The 23,764-nt window shown below is 33.1% G+C and overlaps 1 protein-coding gene across 5 annotated transcripts in view; it reads right to left on the bottom strand.

The window, feature by feature from the left end:
- The window catches only part of COL24A1 (collagen type XXIV alpha 1 chain), a 403,184-nt gene that overhangs the window by 228,231 nt on the left and 151,189 nt on the right, over window positions 1-23,764 (bottom strand). For all 5 annotated transcript variants that reach the window (XM_058716744.1, XM_058716741.1, XM_058716742.1 and 2 more), the window contains 3 exons: window positions 22,937-22,990; window positions 3,751-3,804; window positions 2,271-2,315 (listed from right to left, as the gene is read on the bottom strand). In XM_058716744.1, the coding sequence (XP_058572727.1) occupies window positions 2,271-2,315; window positions 3,751-3,804; window positions 22,937-22,990 (153 nt within the window). The remainder of the gene's footprint in view (window positions 1-2,270; window positions 2,316-3,750; window positions 3,805-22,936; window positions 22,991-23,764) is intronic.

Here is a 23,764-nt window from a genome sequence, read left to right as displayed (position 1 = left end):
AGAGGGAAGGTGAAAAAGGTAACACCTGGAAGAAAACCTGGGATCAATATAAGTTTTGCGTTTTGTTTTTAAGCTGGAAGAAATAATAACATCTTTATTTTCTGATGGAACTGATCCATTAGAGAGAACAAAGTTATGATGCAGGAGAAAGTGGGAATAAGTAGGCAAGAGAATAAGATATGTAGCAAACAAGTATAAGTTTGACCTTAGCTAGAAAAATGGCTGTTCATTCACAATAACAGGAGAGAAGGCAGAGTCAATGGCATAGATACAGAGAGGTGGGTAGAAGCAATACTAGAAACTAGAAAAAGAGTATGGAAATAGAATTCAGAATGCAATCAAAGGGATAATGTGGTGTTTTAGGCATGATGAGGAAGGATGTGAGGTTATGAGGGAAGTAGGAATAATGGAAAGGCAATAGGATCGATGGGTTAAAATTCTTATTGGGACTGTGGGACTGGTTATAAGAGAAAATGTACTAGAAAGAAAGAAGATTATGGTTGGAGAGTGAGAAGTTTGAAACTGAAAATAAGGAGAAGCTGGTATTATTGGTAATGACAAGGTAAAGGTTATGACCACAGCAGTTAGTACCTAAAGAGAACAGAGAATAAGATCACTGCAGGAGAGGATGTCAAGTCCTAGATATTGGGTAGATCGATCTACAGTATGTGGTTTCTAGTACTTAACAACTGATATCTGATTATACAAAATTTGATGGAAAAGTGTGTGGGGAGATTGTTAAATATAATACTAATTTATAATACTTGCCAGGGATTATAGATTTGCATTTTGTTATTCCTATCCATTAACAAATACTTCCCTATTGTTCTTTCTTAAAACAAACAATTCTCCAGTTTTCATTGTATTTTGACTACATACAAAAACTTTAGTAACTTTAAAATTATATTTAGGACTTCTATGCAAAAAGTTGTTCTAATTTTTACCTCTACCTTGCTTGAAATTGTCTAGTGCTTTCCTACCAAGCACAAAGTAAAGAATAAAAAACATCTTATTACTCTTAAGTGTCAATTGCTCTGTAATCAATTTGCAGATATAGGAGAAGAAATGTAATTAAGAGTCTAAATTATTAGATTAGTCTATGATATTTACAGAAAGAATTTTGAGTAATACACTTCATTCACATTGTTTTGGAAAAAGCCTTAGCAAGAATATTTCTTTCATCTTTAGTAATGTAATACTCAGACATTATAGTAATTAAGAAGTAGTTATACATCATCTCTACATTACAGAAGGAATCTCACTGGAATCTGTATCAGCCCATTTATAATCTCTTTGAATTCAAGAAATTCAGAGCATCAGGGCTGGAGTCATCACTTTGGGTCCTATTTAAATTTTGTCATATCAGCTTTCTCTTGAGCATGTAATGCTTGAGCATGTAATAGTAAATTAAAGACTTATTTTAATATTTAAAAAAAATGTGGACAATGTCTTGCAGGGTTGTTTTCCAGATTAGAGATGATTCATGTAACATACTTAGAGCAATACTAGGCTTAAATTGATCTGAAACCAATGGAAGCGACAATAGTAATAAATATTAAGACTCAGTAGATAAGATGCAATCATGGCTCTCCTGAGTTCTAGAGAAGTAAATTTTAAATGAGTACATTTTAAAAGGTGCAAAAGAAAAAATTACTGTCTCCTTAAATATAAAAATGTTTTAAGAACCTGTATGTTATGACGTTTCTCATAAGAAAGAGATGTAGTTCATGTGAGTCTAATGATTCCTCTTAAAATAAATGTGATAGACACACCTTAAGTATCTCATGATAATGTAAGTTTTGGCCATGAATGCCCAAATTCTTAAATAACTTATTTTCAGAACTTGAAAACAGGCCATTCGTATATTACTACACAATATTAACTGAAGAAAAAGTTGACAGAAAATGCATCTTATTTAGCTTTCCATAATTTTACTGGCACACTTAGACAACAGAAATTTCCAGAACATCATTAAAATGGCTAAGGCATTTAGCTGTCTATTACATTTTGAGAAAATTTATAAATAATTAGCTCAAATTACTAAGACCATAAAACCACTGTCAGAACAAGTAAATATGCAGTACGCATAATATCATTTAAAATATCCCTGGAAAATTCCAGGTATAGGCTTATATTATTTGGAGGGATTGTATGCTTATAGTATGTTTTTTTCCTTTGTTACAACTTAAAATTTGGTGCTATTAAAAGACATTCACATAACAGTTGTTTTAAGAGAAGCACTTTGTGAAGAGTATTTATATGATACTTACTCTTGGTCCCAGTTCTCCAAAGAGTCCAACTGGTCCTTCTTCTCCCTTAGATAAAAATCAGAACATTTCATGGCCTGAAATAAGTACTTAAAAATGTAAACACTTATTCTATTTATTCTGAAACCTGAAACTCACTCTGAGATGTGACGAAAATAAAGCTGTGGCTTGTTTGTATTTTAGAACTGTATCATCCCATAACGTTTTAATTTTTTCAGTTACAACACCACATCTACTCTAAGGGATACCTGTACTATTTGACTGTTTTTAAATTGGTAGATGATAAAAGTAACATATAGAAAATTGAGAACGAATAAGAGTAAAAGTGATTAGGGTATCCATCACAAAATCAGGATATCTGACAAGGGGCTAATATCCAAAACATATAAGGAACTTATACGACTCCATACTAAAAGCCAAAAAAATCCAATTAAAAAATGGGCAGAGGACCTGAATAGACATTTTTCCAAAGAAGACATACAGATGGCCTGGAGACATATGAAAAGATGCTCATCATCCCTGGTCATGAGGAAAATGCAAATAAAAATCACAGCGAAGATTAATCACTGAGATCATAAATTAAGGATAACCTTTACCTTCTTGGGCTCAGTATCTCTCCCACTCAATTAAGTTCTGAATAGATGGAAATTAATATCCATTGGTATATTAAAATATTATTGGCAAAGAATGCTTGCTCTTGGTACATTTTAATACTTCATTCATTTAATAAATATAGTTTTGATTCTTAGTTCTGTTTTAAGGCATAGAGATATAAAGGTATATCAGATCCTACTCAAATGGAGCTTAATGTCTAGAGCTTTCTTTAGACTAACTTATAAGTCCAATGTCCTTGGGATCAAACCAGTTACAATGTCATAAAATATAAAATCTTGTGTATTCTTCTAGGATCAAAAAATGTATAGAGTAACATCAAAAAATAATTTTTATACATTATTCTTAAAGAAAATTAAAAAGCAATAAATGTTTTTATTATATTTATTGACATATTTTCTAAATATACTGACTTTTCACCTTTAAATAAAAAGTTGATATTACCATATCTGAATAGCATACACAGACCTATCTAGCTTCATACAATCTACTTTATTTATTTGATCAATGAACATTTTTCTCAATTCACAATTCAATTAAAATAAAATTTCTTGGGTCACAAATATAAAATAGACACAAATAGTAAATATACATTCAAGTACATATGAGGGAGATTCTAGCTCAGATTCCTCAGACATTCCATGGAGATCACTGGCATAAATTACTTAATGAATTCACAACACTGAAAATGATTCCAAATCCCATTTCATAACTGCCAGTGTGAAATGGTAACTTAAAAAATCCTGTACGGCAAAAATTGTCCACACTAAAGCAATGTTTCCTTTAAGCAAAAAATAAAGTCCAAGGAAAAATAAAACGGGAATACTTGAACTAAAACAATTGCTGACTGGGGTATTTATTTTTTCCATACCTGTGGTCCTTTGAGACCAGGAGGTCCTGGAGGTCCCCTATTTCCAAGGAGTCCCTATAAAAGAAACATAGGCACAAGCAAGAAAAACTTCAGCTCAATTAATATTTTCCAATCAGCATTAATCTGGATATGGGCAATACAATTTGGTACCATTCTTTTCCCATTATGAAGTTATCAAATTGGGTCAGAGGGTAAGTGACCAAAAAGTATAGAGTATCTAAAAAATTGGGAAATGTAGTAAACTTATTCTTTAAAAATATGTTATCATTCAAATAATCTGCTCAGTATGTTTCTCTTCAACCAGACACAACCAGACACTCAGAAAAAGTACTTCTAAATTTAAAGCAATGGGTCCTGGGGCACCTGGGTGGCCCAGTCGGTTGAGCTTCTGACTTCAGCTCAGGTCATGATCTCGCAGTTCACGGGTTTGAGCCCCCGCGATAGGCTCTGTGCTGACAGCTCAGAGTCTGGAGCCTGCTTTAGATTCTGTGTCTCCCTCTCTCTGCCCCTCCCCTGTTCTTGCTCTCTCTCTCTCTCTCACTCTCAAAAATAAAATAAAAAATAAACATTAAAAAAAAAGCAATGGGTCCAATTGTTAATTTGATAATAGTACAACAAATACATAATACAGTATCCACAATGTCTAAAAACAGATGGAAGAGATATATGCTGTTTTAATATCCGTTAAGAGACTAGCAGAATCTAGAACACATTATTTGCACTAAATGTTCTTCAGTTTATTTCCCTTCTTAATACAAGCTGGCAAAAAGAGGAATTTGCAGAAGAAAGTAACAATCTGAATGTGATTAGCAATTTCACGATTAAAAGAAATCTGTTGTTACTCAAAATGCATGCTATTAAAAATCAAATGCGCTGAATAAAAATTCAGCAAAATCACTTAAAAAATCTTTCTACTTCAGAAAACATCCTATACTATCTATTTAACATGGTGACATTTTTCTTATTCAGTTCTGTTCCTCTATTCAATGTGTCAGCAAAGTTTTAAGTAAATCTCTTTTAAAAACTACCTTCTGCATTATTGCTTTTAGTGATTCTATAACCATTCAAAGATTTTATCTAATTTTTAAATGTAGTAAATAACTATGCCAAATAGCAAATCTATCCAGGTAGCTTTAATCATTTGTTCTGGAATGCAGCAAAGTGACAAACTGCACTAAAATCTTGTCTTCACATTATGCCTTGCTCTATCTTTGCTAAATTGCAACACAATCAAAAGGTGAAAAACTCTCGGTCAGTTTAAAAGTCTACAAAATATTATCACAGGCTTATTATGTACATGGCGCCATTGGAGAAACTGCATGACCTCAGGCAATAACTTAACATTTTTGTGCAGCTCTCTTATTTTTCATTGGAAGAGATGGATTAGATTATTGAAATGGGTGTATGTTGTTGTATGCAAGTCCAACATACATTTGCTTTTTTTTTTTTTTTTTTCAGGCAAAAGTATCCTAATTTTACTTAGGGAAACACTTTCTCCCCACTCAGCCCACACGATTTGAAGGGAGGTGAGTCCATCCCTGACTAAATTTGAGGGTGGACATGTGACATGTACCTAAGTCAGCCAGCATATTCTACACCCCCAGAAACAGTGATTGGTTCAGTAATGAGCCAGAAACCCACCTCAGCCTAACTAAAGGAAATTCTGGACTACATTGGAACAGTTGGGAATAGCATTAAGGATGATGGGAAATCATGAAGGAGAGAGAGCCTGAGAATGAAATCCATAAATTAACACATGAAGAGAGCAGGAGTAATTGGATTCTAATGATATTGTTTGGGGTCCTGGATTTAGTTGTTTGAATTCCTAAACTTTGCTCATATTTATATAATCATGTTTAAGTTGCATTTTCATTACTTACAACTGAAAGAATTCTGACTGATACAATGATGTCTAACTCTTTAGTATCCAAAATATTCTTCAAGATCTCTAAGTGATAGGTTTTAAGTATTTAGACTGACAGAAGGTATGGAATCAATGCTATGATATTTAAGTTCCAACACAGGACAGCTAATGCTTAACTATTTAATTAATTCTTCATTCATTTTTCATCCAACATTTATTAATTTTCTATGTGTAAGGTATAATAAATAGCACATTAGACCCTGAGTATACAAATACAAATGAAACACAGCTCCTATTCTCAATGAATTCCTAATTTATTATTGATGATGGCACTTTAAAATAAAAAATAGTACATAAGAATTGTAATTGAAGTAGAAGTAAAGTATAATGGGAACTTAGATGAAAGAGAAACATCTTCTCTGGGAGAGTCAGAAAGTTTGTAATATTTGCAAATAATTTTTTGCCGAGTTATGATAGGCTAACAAAGCCGATCATTTTTTTTTTATGGCATAAAAAAAGCAGACACTAAGAATCTGTTACCAACTCCTGGGGCTCAAAAGACATTGATGAATATACAAGTTTAGATTAGTGTGTATGTGTAAGAAATGGACTCAGCTCCATATCCAGGGTGTAACTAGCTGATGGCTGAGCAATAAAAGAAAACTAAGTTCCCTTATTCTCTCATTGCAGCTTTTTACCCTGCATAGGTGGTATTACTGACCAAGAAACAAAAAGTAACTCTCTCAGGGAAGCAGATAAATCCAGAGTCTTTTTTCCTTTCTCTTCCAAGACCAATTTACAATCTTAAAAAAATTATAAAGGCAGAATTAAAAAAAATACTAGTTATATGCTGTTTATTAGAAACACAACTAAAACAAAAATACGGGGAGATTTAAAGTTCAAAAAAGTAGAAAAAGATATGCAAGAGATTCACCAGCTCAAAAAAGCTGAAATAATCATATTAGTGTTACATATGATAGACTTCAAGGTAAGACAGATTATTAGAGTTAAGAGGGTCACTAAATAATGATAAAACGCTATGTTCACCAGGAGGAGATGAAAAGCTCTCAATTTTTATGCAACTAATAAATTCTATATACATGAAGTAAAAATTGATAGATAAATAAAGATAAATTGAGTAATCTAATGTTACACAGGGAAATTTTAACACATTTCTCAGAAATTACTAGATCTTGGCAGATAAAAATCAGGAATAGAGAAGACTGATAGAGCAAAGTGACCAATCTTGATCTAATGGCCATATGTAAAACACCAAATCCCCAAGTTGGAGTTTACAAAGTCCTTACAAGCACACGTGGAAGATTTGTGAAAAGTAATCTCAAGAAAGAAATAAGGCCATAAATGTGTATCAACAGTTGCATCAATCACAAAATTGTAGTACATCTACATAGTGTGTTACTATATAGCAGTAAAAATAAATAAGCTGTAATTACATGCATCAGCCTAGAATATATGGGAAAGAAAAAACTGAGTGGCAGGGGCAAATCACTGAAGGTTTAATGTACTATGGTTCTATTTATATTAATTGCCAAAACAAGCAAAACAACACATTGGTAAAGTGTGGCAAAGTATGGTAAAAGTATGGCAAACACAAGGGAGTTGTTATCTATAAATGCAAGAAGGGAAGTGAGGGATACTTGAGAAACTTACAATGGTCTAATTCTTAACATTAATACAGTTTGTGTTATTGTCATTGTTTAAATTGTGCACGTCTCATATTTATCATGTTAAACAAACAAATTCTTTTTTTTTTTAATTTAAAATAGAATCTGAAGTCAAGTCTGGATATGGATTTCAGCTCTGAAGCTTACTAGGGCTATAACTTGAGTTTCCTTATCTGTAGAATAATGTTACCATCATCATCATGAGGTTGTTACAATAAATAAAAGGGTACCTTGAATATAACAGAGACTCAATAAATATTAGTTTTCTTCTTATACATTGCACGTTGATTAGTGTTTACAAGTCTTTAAACTGATATTGCACTTATCTACCCCATATATTCACTACATTCATATTTAAATTTGCTATTATTCTTCTTCTGAAAACAACTCTTTCATCATTTTACTCTCAAAATCTTCCATAGAGTAAAAGAGTGGAGTTTCAAATGCAACTGAAGTCGTTATCAGCTTAAAATAGATTGCTATAACATAAGAGGTTTCATATAAACCCCATGGGAACCACCAAGTATCTGTAAAAGATACACAAAAGAAAACAAGAAAGGTTTTGAAGCATGTCACAGCAAAAATTCAACAAAACATAATGGAAGACAGCAAGAGAGGAAAACAGGAACAAAGAAGCTATAGGACACAAAACAATTACAATGAACAAAATGGCAATGGTAAGTTTTTCTTTATTAGTAATTACTTTTTTTAAATGTTTATTTATTTATTTTGAGAGAGAGCATGTACAAGTGGGGGAGGAGCAGAGAGAGAGGGAGAGAGAGAATCCCAGGCAGGCTCCACACTTATCACAGAGCCTGGCTGTGGGGCTCAAACTCACAACCATGAGATCCTGACCTGAGCTGAAGTCAAGAGTCAGATGCTTAACCAACTGAGCTACCCAGGCACTCCAGTAATTACTTTAAATGTAAATGGATTAAAGTCTGCAATCAAAAGACTTAGAGTACCTGAATGGATTTTTTAAAAATCCAATTATATGATATCTACAAGAAACACACTGTAGACAACATATATAAAATGAAAGTGAAACTTGGAAAAAGATATCCCATGCAAATGATAGTCTAAAGAGAACAGGTGTGGCCCTACTTACATGAAACAAAATAGACTTTAAGTCAAAAACTGTCATAAGAAACAAAGAAGGATATTAACTAATGACAAAAGGGTCAATTCACCAGGAAGATATGCAATTATAAATAAATTAGCACCCAATATCAGATACCCAAATACACGAAGCAATCATTAACAGAACCGAAGGAAGAAACAGACAGCAACACAATCAGTGCAAGAGATTCCAATGCCCTATTTTCAATACTTAATAGAACAACCAGACAGAAGTTCAATAAGGGAAACAGAGGACTTGAATAACACTAAAATCTAAATGGTCCCAATAGATAAAGAACATTCCACACAAAGCAGCAGGATGTATTTTCTTTTCAAGCATATATGGAACATTCGCCGGCATAGATCACATAGATCACATATTAGGTCACAAAACAAATCTTAACACATATAATAAAATTTAAATTATGCCAACTATCCTTTCTAACCTTAATGGTATGAAAATAGAAATCAACAGAAGGAAAGCTGAAAAAGTCACAAATAGGAAGAAATTAAACAACACACTCTTGAAGAACCCATGGGTCAAAGAAGAAATCAAAAGGTAAATTAGAAAATATCTTGGGACAAATAAAAATGAAAACACAATATACTAAAGTTTATGGGATGTTTAAAAGCAGTACCAAGAGGGGATTTTATTTATTATTCATTTATTTATTTTAAAAAGTGTATTTATTTATTTATTGATTTAGAGAGTGCAAGAGCACACGTGCAAGTGGGGAGAGGCAGAGAAAGGGCAAGAGAGAGCTAATCTGTGCTTAGCTTAGAGCCAGACTCAGGGCTAGATCTCACCATTGTGAGATAATGACCTGAGCTGAAATCAAGAGTCAGACACTTAACTGAGTGAGCAACCTGCAACCCACAGGCCCCCTAGGAGAGAATTTTAAAATGGTACACACCTACATTAAAAAAGATCTCAAATAAGCCACCTAGCTTTACACCTCAAGAAACTAGAAAAAAAAAAAAAGAAAAAAGAACAAATTAAGCCCATAGTTAAGAGACAGAAAGAAATAATAAAGATTAGAGCAGAAATAAGTGAATAGAAAATAGGAAAACAATAGAAAAAATGAATAAAACTTGGTAACAATTAATAAAACTTTTGTTAATGAAAACAAAATTGACAAACCTTTAGCTAGACTAACAAAAAGAGAGATAATACTCAAATAAAATAAAAAATGAAAGAGGATCATAAGATGCTAGTATGAACAATTATATACCAACATTTTGGATAACCTAGAAGACACACATAAAATTCCTAGAAACATATATCCTACTAAAACTAAACATGAAGAAATACAAAATCCAATAGATCTCTGAGTAGTAAGGAGATTGAATCAGTAATAAAATATATCCCATCCAGGAGAAGCATAGAACCAAATGACTTCACTGGGGAATTCCATAAAACATTTAAGAAAGAATTAATGCAAATCATTTCAAACTCTTTCAAAAAGTTGGGTAACGCAAAATTTCTGTTCACAGATGACAAGAGGAGGGAACACTTCCAAACTCACTTTATGAGGACAGCATTACCCTGATACCAAAGCCAGACAAAGACACTACAAGAAAAGAAAATTACAGGCCAAATTCTCCAATGAATATAGGTGTAAAAACCCTCCAAAAAAAAAAAAAACTAGCAAAATGAATTCAAGAGGACATTAAAGGACCATACATCATGACCAAATGAGATTTACTCCTGGGATATAAGAATTGTTTACATATGAAAATCAATCATATGATGTACCACATTAACAAAACAAAAGATAAAAATAACATGATTATCTCTATGGAGGCAGAAAAAGCATCCGACAGAATTTAATATTCTTTCATGATAAAACACTCAACCAACTAAAAATAGAAGGAAATTACCTCAACCTTATAAAGGTCATATATGAGAAGTCCACAGTTAATATTGTGCTCAACAGTGGAAAACTGCAAGCTTTCCTCTAATATTAGGAATGAGGCACGGATGCTCATTCTCATTGCTTCTATCCAACATAGTACTAGAAGTCCTAGATAGAGCAATTAGTCAAGAAAGAAAAAAATGCATTGAAGTAGGAAAGAAAAGGTAAAATTTCTGTTCACAGATGACAAGAGAGAGCATGTATGTAAAAAATGCTAAGGATGTTAGCAACATATTGTTAGAATTAATAAATGAATTCAACATAGTTGCAGAATTACAAAATCAATACACAAAAATAAGCTACATTTCTATACGTTAACAACAAACAATTCAGAAAGGAAATTAAGAAAACAATCCCATTTACCACAGCATCAAAAACCATAAAATATTTATGAATAATTTTAACTAGGGAGGTGAAAGATTTGTACACTGAAAATTATAAAACATTGTTGACAGAAATTAAAGATGACACAGTGAAAAAAAATAAAGATGACACAGTGAAAGATACATCATGTTCATGGGCTGGAAGACTTAATACTGTTAAAACATTTACACTATGAAAAGTAATCTACAGATTCAATGGAATCCCTGGTGAGAACTCAATGGCATTTTTTGCAGATATAGAAAAAACAATTCTATCATTCATATGGAACCACAAAGAACCCTCAATAGTCAAAACAATCTTGAGAAAGAAGAAAGCTAGAGGTCTCAATTTCTTGACTTCAAAATATATTGGCTCGGGTCATGATCTCACGGTTTGTTGAGTTTGAGCCCCGCATTGGGCTCTGTGCTGACAGCTCAGAGCCTGGAGCCTGCTTCAGATTCTGACTCCCTCTCTCTCTGACCCTCCCCCACTCACACTCTGTCTCTGTCTGTCTCTCTCTCAAGAATAAATAAACATTAAAACAATTTTTAAAAAATGCTATAATAATCAAAACAGTTTGGTACTGGCATAAAGACAGATATATAGATCAATGAAACAGAATAGAGTACCCAGAAATAAAACTACACACACATAGTCAAATAGTCTTTGACAAGGGTGCTATGACTACAATGGGGAAAAGATAGTCTTTTTAACAAACAGTGTTAGGAAAACTGGATATGCAAAGGAAAGAAATTGGATGCTTAAATTACACCGTGCATACAAATCAACTCAAAATGGATTAAACATTTAGACATAAGACTTGAAACCATAAAAGTCCTAGAAGAAAACATAGGAGAAACCTCCATTATATTGGTCTTGATAATGACTTTTTGTATTTGACACAAAAACAAAGGCAACAAAAACAAAAATAGACTAGTAAATACTTCTGCACAGAAAGAAAACAACCAACACAGGGAACAAGCCACTTATAGAATGAGAGAAAATATGCATAATCCATAAATATGAGTGTTTAATATATAACATAATAAGGAACTCCTACAACCCAACAGCAAAAACCAAATAAGCCAATTAAAATAATGGCCAAAGGACTATAACAGAAATTTCTCCAAGTAAAACACACAAATGATTGAGTATATGTAAAATGTTCAACATCACTAACCATTAGGGGAATGCAAATCAAAGCCACAAAGAGACATCACCTCATAACTGTTAGAATGACTATTACAAACAAAAAAGGAAATAAATGTTGACAAGGATGTAGAGAAATTAAAACCCGTGTGCACTGTTGGTGGGAATGTAAAAAAAAAAAAAAAGTGCAGCCATTATGGAAAACTGTGTGGAGTGCCTCCAAAAATTAAAAAATAGAACTACCATATGATACAGCCACCCCACTCCTGGGTATTTACCTAAAAGAATTGAAAACAGAATCTCAAAGAGTTAAGTGCATTCCCATGTTCAATGCAGCATTACACAATAGTCTATAGGTGGAAACAACTTAGATGCACATCAGTGGGTGAATGGATAAAGAAAATGTGGATATTGGCAATGGACTGTTATTCAGCCTTTAAACGGAAGTAAATTCTAACATATGCTACATCATGCATGAAACTTGAAGACCTTATGTGAAGTGAAATAAGCCCATCACAGAAGAACAAATACCGTATAATTCTAGATATATGAGGTATCTAAAGTAGTGATAGTCATAAAAGCAGAAAGTAGAATGGTGGCTGCTACAGGTTGGAGGTAGAAATTCAAAGTTGCTGCTCAACAGGCATAGCCTTTCATCATGCAAGATAAAAATGGTCTAGCGATTTGCTGTACAACATATGGATATAGTTAACATTATTGTACTGTACACTTAAAAATTTGTTAAGAAAGTAGACTTTATGTTATGTTTTTATCATTACAACAAAAAATCTTTGGGCTTATTAGCATTTAAATTTTTCAGCTTTATATTTAAGATATGTCACAATCTGACTCCTAACTTTTTTTTTTTAAGACTGATAGGTTTACTTTTGCCCTCCATCTCTAGTTCATTTTTGTATTTATTGTATAAAGACTTTCATTCCTTGACTCTACCTGGCCAAATCCAATCCATCCATCTCAAAATCCTACTGTAAAGTTTTTCAGAAAAATGGCCATAATAGTCATTCCCTGAGCTCCTTATTGTTCATTTATATGTTGCCTAGTTATGCTTTTTTAGCTTTTCCCATGTGGAAATCTCACACTTCTGGAAAATTACAAGTTCCTAGCAGACAGAAGACCATGTTTTAATCTTATTTCCAAGTAACTTCTTAACACAATACCTCACGCATTGTACAAACTCATAAGTATTTTTCAGCTGACTAAATGATGTCTGGAGAATAAAATGGCTAGTGTAAGAAATCTTGATTTAGCACATGAAATGTGCTCAGGGCTGAGCTGAGGTGCTCTTAGAAAACTATTCAGAGGTATGCATTTTTCTCTTACCAAGTTAGCTCACCTCTATACATATGATCACATGACATTTTCATAATTCAGTGTGAAGGTTATTTCCACATATTCTGTAACGTAATTTTACAAATTAAAACAGGCTTTCTATTTCTAATAGTAGGCTTTCTCCAAAAACTTATCAGAGATGTCATACAACAGAAAATGACAGCCTATTTTACCACCCCTAATTCCACAGCCAAAGTAACAACACAAACCATTATAGGAATAAATAAATTATTCTATTTACTGGAGAACAGAGAATATTTATTGGGCACTTACTTTCTGAAGTAAGCAGCAAAGGATGGTTTTTCTAATGTTATGAGATACTTGAAAGCAGATGGCCAAATCGGGTGGTTCTTAAAAAGGCTCATGTGAGTATGTTTTGTATCTATATACACACATATATATATACACCCACATACCCATAATGAATAGAACCATAATCAACATAAGTTTCCAATCCTAGTTTGAGGTTTTTAGTCAACTGGCAGAAAATGAAGAGAAAATAAAAGGCTTCTTTAGAGCTGTGCCAAATTGCTCTGGAAAGAACCCAACTGGCTTACAAATAGGGTAACCATGTATTTCACATAGAGTGCACATAATTGTCTTGATGACCTCCTTGAATAGCCTCAACAGGGCTTTAGTAATTGATATTGTCCCTAGTTTCCAAACAAGATATGTATATTAAAATAAATGAAGTTTTAAGATGCTTCCGTGATATTGTGTACAGAACTAAAGATCACGCTAATGGGGTCAGCATGTTTGACTCTGTTCTTCCCTTCTGTTTCTAGAAACGACTTCAATAAAAATAATGAAGCACCAAGAAGAAAAACATAAGCAGACGCTTCTTAACCTACAAAACAAAGTCCTTCTTCTTTTAAAATTTTCTGGTCCTTTTGATAAAATCATCTCTTCTGAAATGTTATTTTAAAATTCAGTAATTTTAAACAACCTATTAGTCTAGTGATGTTCCTGATGAAGCTTAAAGTTCCTGTTTATCGAATACATTTAGATAAAGTAAGCCACAAAGTAATTATTACTCATTGAAAATTCAACCATTTGTATTCATTAAAATGTCTGGTTTTCAGGGTTTTTTGTCCCACTTTTAAACAATGTAATTCTAAGACTAAAAGAAGTAATGAGAAGGAAATTTTAAATATCACTATTGTAATATTGGTTAGTTTTATCAGTTGGTTTTCTTCAGTTCTATGACATTTTTCTTTACAAAACTTCAAGAGAAACAAATTTTCCAAACTGAATTTAGAAAGCTACCTGGTTCTTCACCTAACATGAAATGCATACTTGAAAACATTAAGTTCCATTATCACTTCCTTTTAAAGTAATTCTTAATTTCCTAGAGCAGAATCTGTTTCTCATTTATCTAGGCTCTCATAGCACTTCACCAACTCTTTAATACAGCATTTCTTACAACATTTTGTGCTATTTTTATGGTATCTGTCACCAAACTGTTACCTCATCCAGAGGCGGAACCATGGTTTAGAAATCTATAATCTTTATAATCTATATAAGGGGCACCTGGGTGGCTCAGTCAGTTGGGCGGCCAACTTTGGCTCAGGTTATGATCTCGTGGTTCATGGGTTCAAGCCCCGCATCAGGCTCTGTGCTGACAGCTCGGAGCCTGGAGCCTGCTTCGGATTCTGTGTCTCCCTCTCTCTCTGCCATTCCCCTACTTGTGCTCTGTCTCTCTCTGCCTCTCAAAAAAAAAAAAAAAAAAAACAAAAAAACAAAAAAACAAATGTTAAAAAAAATTAACAACAACAAAAAGACATCTTTATAATCTCACATTTACTCCTTGGTCTAACACATAAAAGAAATTCAATAGATGTTAAATAAATGAAATACTGAGTGAATGGATAAATGCATGTGTGTATATATGCATCAAGTTCAGTTTTGTAGCAGGTGAAGTGTTAAACATTATAGAAGTTATCAATTCCATTCTCTATACTACCTTTCTCTCTCAACATCCCCTCATGCTACTATTTCTAAGTTTGGTTTACTGTGATTTCTTGATTGTTTCTACCTTGATGTCAAAGAGGAACTTCAAACTAACTATACCCAGAATGAAACTTCTTGTATTTCCCATCCTCTAAACCTGCTCCTCCTAAGTTTCCTATTTAAATCAATGACAACAGTAACCCAAGTAATAGTCTCAGCTTTATCCTCGAATTCTTTCATTTAATAAATTCCAAGTTGTATTGTTTCTATTTCCCAAATAGTTTTTAAACACAGTCATTCAATCAATCATGCATTCAGCCAATATCTATTGCATTCCTGTTACATGTTATGGACATTATTATGATTATTGTGATGTTCATAAAATCAGTTAGGCTCTTCTCTCAAAAGCTTATAGTCTAATAGAGAGATAAATCATCAGTTGTAATATATGAAGGTAAGAAGCTTGAGATTTGAACAAGTATAGTACGGTTTGGTCTTCTAAACAGTTTAGCTGGAATAAGGTTTTCGGAAGAGTGATGATTCCATCACTATATGACTACGTATGTCTGTATGATTATAGACAATAGAGTTAGAGAGACAGGGTAGGTTATAAAGAACCTTGCATAAAAAGTAAAGAAGTGTGAGCCTTAACCTGGAAGTGTGGAGATCATTGAAGTAATAAGCACAAGGATGACATGATAAGATCTATACTTTACAAACATTATTCCATGTTTGGAATAATTCCATCTACTCAGAAGCAGATTTGAAGAAATGCCAGACTGGAGGCTGGAAGAACAAATGAAGTATTATTACTAATGCTGGTGAAAAGTAAAAAGGGCCTGAGCTACAACATTGGCAGTGAAAATGGTTTTAAGTGCAAAGGGGAAATTTTGATTCAAGAGAGAGATCAGTGTAAAGGTAGGTGATAACTGATGGCATGAGGTTGTTCAGTAGTTGAGGAGAGGTTTTGCTGCAAAACGTGTGTGGGACTTGAATACGGAGAAAGAGGAGGAATATTTCTTCCATAGAGACAGAAAAAAAGGGAGAAACATTGCTGTATATATGGAAACTTTGTAGGTGGCCAATAGGGTTGCCAGATAAAATACAGGATGCCCAGTTAAGTTTGAATTTCATGCAAACAACGAATAGCTTTTAGTGTAAGAGTGTTCCACATATTACACTTCCATCCTCTCACAAGCTTCCTTTTCCTGAATGCCATACATCTCCCTTGTCTGGATGCAAATCCTACTCATTCATCATGTCAGCTCAAGTGCTACCTTCTCCGCACAGTTCCCTATTCCATTACTTGTCAGACTGGAGGCTGGTATTACAAATTGAATATTATTCATATGGTTATTATAAAAGTTTTCTTGCATACAAATCAAAACCACACTCAGATATCACCTCACGCCAGTCAGAGTGGCCAAAATGAACAAATCAGGAGACTATAGATGCTGGAGAGGATGTGGAGAAACGGGAACCCTCTTGCACTGTTGGTGGGAATGCAAACTGGTGCAGCCGCTCTGGAAAGCAGTGTGGAGGTTCCTCAGAAAATTAAAAATAGACCTACCCTATGACCCAGCAGTAGCACTGCTAGGAATTTACCCAAGGGATACAGGAGTACTGATGCATAGGGGCACTTGTACCCCAATGTTTATAGCAGCACTCTCAACAATAGCCAAATTGTGGAAAGAGCCTAAATGTCCATCAACTGATGAATGGATAAAGAAATTGTGGTTTATATACACAATGGAGTACTGCGTGGCAATGAGAAAGAATGAAATATGGCCCTTTGTAGCAACGTGGATGGAACTGGAGAGTGTGATGTTAAGTGAAATAAGCCATACAGAGAAAGACAGATACCATATGGTTTCACTCTTATGTGGATCCTGAGAAACGTAACAGAAACCCATGGGGGAGGGGAAGGAAAAAAAAAAAAGAGGTTAGAGTGGGAGAGAGCCAAAGCATAAGAGACTCTTAAAAACTGAGAACAAACTGAGGGTTGATGGGGGGTGGGAGGGAGGGGAGGGTGGGTGATGGGTATTGAGGAGGGCACCTTTTGGGATGAGCACTGGGTGTTGTATGGAAACCAAGTTGACAATAAAATTCATATATTAAAAAAAAAAAGAAAGGGAAAATATACACTAAAAATTAATTAAAATTAAAGAGAATCCTTTACTTGGAAAGCCAGCTAAAATGGACATTTTAATATAAATTATTAAATACCCAAATTAGCTACAAAAAGAGATAGGAAAAAAAAAGTTTTCTTGCATATCTTTCTCTAGATTGTAAGTCTTTTGAAAGTAAGGATCAATACTTTTCATCTTTGCGGACAGTCTAGCACAATGGCTCATATGAAAGGCAATCAATAAATATTGGCTGATTGATTGAATGCTCTATTTCAGATCTTTATAATTCTTTTCTAGCTTTAACGAGTTCATCTCCTTGCCTTCAGTTTCCCTCCTATTTAAGCCCTCCTCCATGCTGACTGATATATTTTTAAAACATAAATCACCTAGGACACTTTACTACTTAAATATCTTTGATTGCTTCATGATGCCCATGAATAAAGTAGAAACACTTTAGCATGGTGTTGAATGTTTTCCACAATTTCGTCCCAAAGCTAAGTGGTTAAGAACTGGGTTAGAATCCTGGCAAAGTCACTTGATAGTTATGTGACAGCAATAACCAAACCATCTGTAAAATGGAGATAATCCTTAGCTTATAATGCTATTGTGAAGATAAAGTGAGATATGTGTAAGACATTTACTATACATAGTACTGTAGTACTTGACACTCTAGTACACTAACAAATACAGCTATTATTAACATCCTTTTGAAATGGACAGATCATTTCTTGTGCAAGAAACAAGATGACTTTTTATATAACTTTCTTAGAGGCCAACAATTCTACCTATGTTATTCTTGCTAAATAATAACTGAGAAAAGAAAAATATTTAGGTTTGTCTATATACTTTAAAGTGTCTTAATTGAAAAGAAATCTTTATTCCTAAAGGAAAATAAATCCTATGACTGCATGTCAAAATTTATTGTCAAGACCATGCATTCTGCATTTTTTTCATTATCTTAAAAAAATTATAGGAGGATTATAAAGTTTGAATGCTCTATTGATCTTGATTAATCTAAAATTCATGGTAAATATCTAGGAAATTTTATAATAAAACCACACCCAACAAATCTTATTTAATGCATTTAAGCCTCAGTGGTAGTTTTTAACACCTGTCACAAATACAATGTCCTCCACAAATATGTGCAGTTAAAACAGATCATGGTCAGTATGGGATATTTTGGACATAGTTATTAAATTATTAAATTAAATATGAATTAAAGAGTAGTATTCCAGTTTATAATATTAAGTCCTCAAGAGGCTTAATTAGTTGCTTGCAAATTAAAGTAGGGCTTTTTAAAATTCCCTCATATATGGCTACATAAAATATTTTATTGGTGAATAGTTATGAATAGTCAAAATTATATCCACACTACCAAATATAAGAAAACTTGAGATTCAAATTTCTTATCTATCCTAGATCATTTTACCAAAACACATATTCATGTGTCAATACTAAAAAATACACTGTTTTTAACCTTGAGACAATGATAATTTCTATTTAATACAAAGTTTTTCATTTTCTCAAATATTTCTCCTCTCTATACATGTATACTTTAACAAGTCAATTAAATCAAATGCTTTACACTATCTCTATCTTTATCCCTCTTCCATATTGGTTATTTGTTTGAGTACTGAATTACTACTGACTAAGTTAGGGAAAGGAGGAGGAGAATAAAGCCAAGTGGAAATCCCCCTCCCATGTTCTCTATCTTCTTTCATATTGTACAGATGAGGCTGTTAGCAGGACTGAAAGCTCCCTGGAACTTCAGCCTTATGAAGAAATGTAAGCTGGGCCCTTTTAGCTCCTTTAACCTTTTACTAGTCTAAATATTCCTAAAGTTTCCAAATAAAGCTTGGAAGGCTAGGAAATCACAAATTTAAAAACAAACCTAATTTCTTTAGAAGTGGTCTTTTTCTCTCGTTGTTACACATCTAGTTGACAGAATTACAAAAGCAGCAAGAGAGAAACAGCTTGTTATATACAAGGAAACTCGCCTAAGACTATCAGCAGATTTTTCAGCAGAAACTTTCCAAGCCAAAAGGCAGAGACATAATATATCCAAACTGCTGAAAGGCAAAAAACCAACCAAGAATACTCTACTAGTAAGATTATCATTCAGAATCAAAGCAAAGATAAAGAGTTTTCCAGACAAGCAAAAGCTAAAGGAGTTCATTACTACTAAAGTAGCCTTACAAGAAATGTGAAAAGTACTTCTTTAAGTTGAAAAGAAAGAGCATTAATTAATAGCACAAAAACATATGAAAGTATAAATCTCACTAGTAAAGGTCAATATACAGCAAGGTAGTAGATTATTATAAAACTACTATGAAGGTTAAAAGACAAAAGTAGTAAAACTAACCATAATAGTTAAGGGACACACAATATAAAGAGATGTAAAATGTGATGTCAGAAAAATAAAATAAAATGTGGGAGGTAGTAAAAATGTAGACTTTTAGAATTTGACCAAATTTAAGTTGCTGTCAACTTAAACCATTATGTGTATACGTATATGATGTTAAATGTGAGCCTTATGTTAACCAAAAAGCAAAATCCTATACTAGACATACAAAAGACAATAAGAAAGGAATCTAAGCACAATACTAAATAAAGTTATAAAAACACAGGGTAAGAGAGCAAGAGAAAGGGAGAAGACCTACAAAACATCCAGAAAACAATGAACAATAGGCAACAAATACATACCTATCAATAATTATTTTCAATGTAAATGGACTAAATATTCCAATCAAAAGACACAGAGCAGTTGAATGGATAAATAAACAAGACCAATCTATGTGCTGCCTATAAGAGATTCACCTCAGGTCTAAAGTTGCACATGGGTTGAAAGTAAAAGGAATGCAAATGCAAATGAAAAGAAAGTTGGAATAGTAATACCTATATAAGACAAAACAGACTTTAAAACAAAGACTGTAGGTGTACCTGGGTGGCTCAGTTGGTTAAGTGGCCAACTCTTGATTTCAGCTCAGGTCATGATCTCATGGTTCATGAGTTTGAGCTATGCATTGGGCTCTGCACTCACAGTGCAGAACCTGTATTGGAAGTTCTGTCTCTTTCTGGCCTCCTCCCTCTCATGCTTTCTCTCTCTCTCTCTCAAAAATAAACATTAACAAAATTTAAAAATTAAAACAAAGACTGTAACAAAAGAATAGCATTAGGTAGTGATAAAAGGGTCAATCCAAGAAGAGTATATAACATTCATAAATATTTATGCACCTAATATAGAAGCACCTGAATTTATAAAGCAAATATTAACAGACAAAAAGGGAGCAATTGATAGTAATGCAATAATAGCAGGAAACTTTAATATACCACTTACATCAATGGATATATCATTCAGACAGAAAATTAATAAGGAAACATTGGCCTTAAAAAACACATTAGATCACAGGGACTTAATAGATGTATACAGAACATTTCATCCAAAAAATGTGAACTACATATTCTTTTCAAGTGCATGCGGAACATTCCCCAGGACAGGTCACTAATTAGACTATAAAATAGGTTTCATAAATTCAAGAAGATTGAAATCATGTCAAACTTCTTTTCTGACTATAACAACATGAAATTAGAAATCAATCACAAGGAAATGAGAAAAACACAAACACATAGAGACTAAACAACATGATACTAGACCACCAATGGGTCAACAAATAAATCAAAGAGGAAATAAAATAATACCTTGAGACAAATGAAAACAGAAATCTTTGAAATAACTCTCCAAAATCTATGGAGCACAGCAAGAGCAGTTCTGAGAGGGAAGTCCATAGCAATACAGGATTACCACAAGAAACAGGAAAAATCCCAAATAAACAATCTACATTTATACCTGACAGAACTAGAAAATAAACAATGAAAGTCCAAAGCTAACAGAAGGAAAGAAACATTAAAGATCAGAGTGGAAATAAATGAAGTAGAGAAAACAATAAAAAGATCAATGAAACTAAAAGCTGGTTCTTTGAAAAGGTAAAAAAAAATTGATAAATCTCTAGTAAGACTAATCATAAAGAGAGAGAGAGAGAGAGAGAGAGAGGGAGGGCCCAAATGAAATCAGAATAAAAGAGGAGAAGTTACAACTGACAATACAAAAATACGAAGAATCATAAGAGACTACCACAATTATACACCAACAAATCGGAAAACTTAGAAGAAATAGATATTCCTAGGAACACACAACCTTCCAAGAAATAAAAAAATGTTAATAGACTGAATTAAAAGTGATAAAATTAAATCAGTAATTTAAAAACTCCCCAACTAACAAAAGTCTAGGACTAAGTGGTTACATAGGTGAATTTGACCAAACATTTAAATAAAAGTTAGTACCTATCCTTCTCAAATTATTCCAAAAAAATAAAGAGGAAGGAATACTTCCAAATCCATTTTACAAGGCCTGCAGTACTCTGATACCAAAACTAGACAGAAACAACACAAAAGAGAAACTTATAGGCCAATAAACCTGATGAATAGCATTGCAAAAATCCTCAACAAAGTATTAGCAAACTGAATTCAACAATACATTAAAAGAATCATACACCATGATCAGTAGAATTTATTCAAGGAATGCAAGGATGGTCAACATCCATAAATCAATTATGTAATACACTATGTCACCAAAACAAAGAATAAAAATAATATGATCATCTCAATGGATGCAGAAAATCGTTTAACAAAATTCAGCATCTATTTATGATAAAAACTCTCAACAAAGTGAGTATAGAAGGAAAATATATATATATATATATATATATATATATATATATATATAATGGCCAATATAACAAAGGCCATTTATGACAAACCCATAGCTAACATCATACTCCATGTAAAAAGCTGCAAGATTTTCCTTTAAGATCACGAATAAGGCAGGGATGCCCATTCATACCACTTTTATTCAAAACAGTACTAGAAATTCTGGTCAGAAGAGTCAGGTAAGAAAAAGAAATAAAAGTATCCACAATGGGAAGGAAGAAGTAAAACTGTCACTATTTGAATATGACATGATACTGTATACAGCAAACCCTACAGATGCTACCAAAAATCTATTAGAACTAATAAATGGATTCAATAAAGTCGCAGGATACAAAATTAAGGTACAGAAATCTATTGCATTTATATAAACTAATGACAAGCTATCAGAAAAATTAAGAAAACACTCCCATTTATAATTGCATCAAAAAGAATAAAATACCTAGAAATATACTTAACCAAGAAGTGAATGGCCTGTCCTCTGAAAAGCATAAGACATTGTTGAAAGAAATTAAAGACAACCCATATAATAGAAAAGATTTTTCTGCTCATGGATTGGAAGATTTAATATTGTTAAAATTTCCATGCTATCCAAAGCAACCCACAGATTCACTGCAATCCCTATCAAAATACCAATGGCATATTTCACAGAACTAGAAGGAAGAATCCCATAATTTGTATGGAACCACAAAAGATGGTGAATATCCAAACCGTCTTGAGAAAGAAGAACAAAGCTAGAGATACTAAGCTCTCTGATTCCCTTTCTATCTTATTTTTCCTTCCCTTCCCTTCCCTTATGTTTATCTAGTTTTGTTTTTTCTTACGTTCCATATATATATATATATATATATATATATATATATATATATATATTTGTTGTGTTTGTTTTTTTTTTACCTTAGATCCTTCAGGGCCATTTTGTCCGGGAATCCCAATATCTCCTGGAAAACCCTAGGGAACATAAAAAATATAGAGAGTTTACTCAATCGCCATTACTGTAATTCTAGTAAGCATTTGAAAATTTCCTTTGCCATTCTTTCATGCCCAGTTAATTTATACTGCTCAAAAAGTTAATATTAAAGGTTAATTATTGCACAGTTGTTTAACACTGGAATACAGAACTGACAAAGTGTTACGTCCCTTCTAAGAACTCTCACGCCATCTTGGAGTCCTGCAAGGTCACTTAATGTAGTGTTTTGACTTCTATTATTTTCCTCATCAGACTGTAAACTTCCTTGAAGCAGTTTTATGTCTTAAGAACTATTATATTCTCAGCAACTATTATATTCTTGACAACCTGCCACATAGTAAGTGCTAAAAAAAGTTATTTTGTTGTTGTTGTCATTGTTGAGTGACTGATTTGCTTCTTTTGGGGAAAAAAAAAGACATGTCTGATGGCTACTTCTGGCCCCTGGGCACTGGCTTACAACCACTGGTTCAGAATATCCCTATGGATAATTCATAGTTCCTGTCCATCCTCCAGATGAGTCTGAAACATCTTCTCATTCCAGGAAGCAAAAAGACTATAAAAGGTATCAAATCTAGAGTTATGTGAAGAGCTCTGAGGGAGCTTGAAGAGGATCCCACTGGGCAGATATGGGATAATACGAACTTCAATAAGGATAAGAATTGCAATGGATTGAAACATATCAAATATTTTTGCTATTCATAAGTTCATAATGATACAACAATTAAAGAACTGCCCTCTTTTAGAGGATTAAAGGA

Source organism: Neofelis nebulosa, chromosome 2 (genome assembly GCF_028018385.1).
Source record: "Neofelis nebulosa isolate mNeoNeb1 chromosome 2, mNeoNeb1.pri, whole genome shotgun sequence".
In the NCBI taxonomy this organism is placed as follows: domain Eukaryota; kingdom Metazoa; phylum Chordata; class Mammalia; order Carnivora; family Felidae; genus Neofelis; species Neofelis nebulosa.
This window is presented reverse-complemented; position numbering and strand designations above follow the sequence as displayed.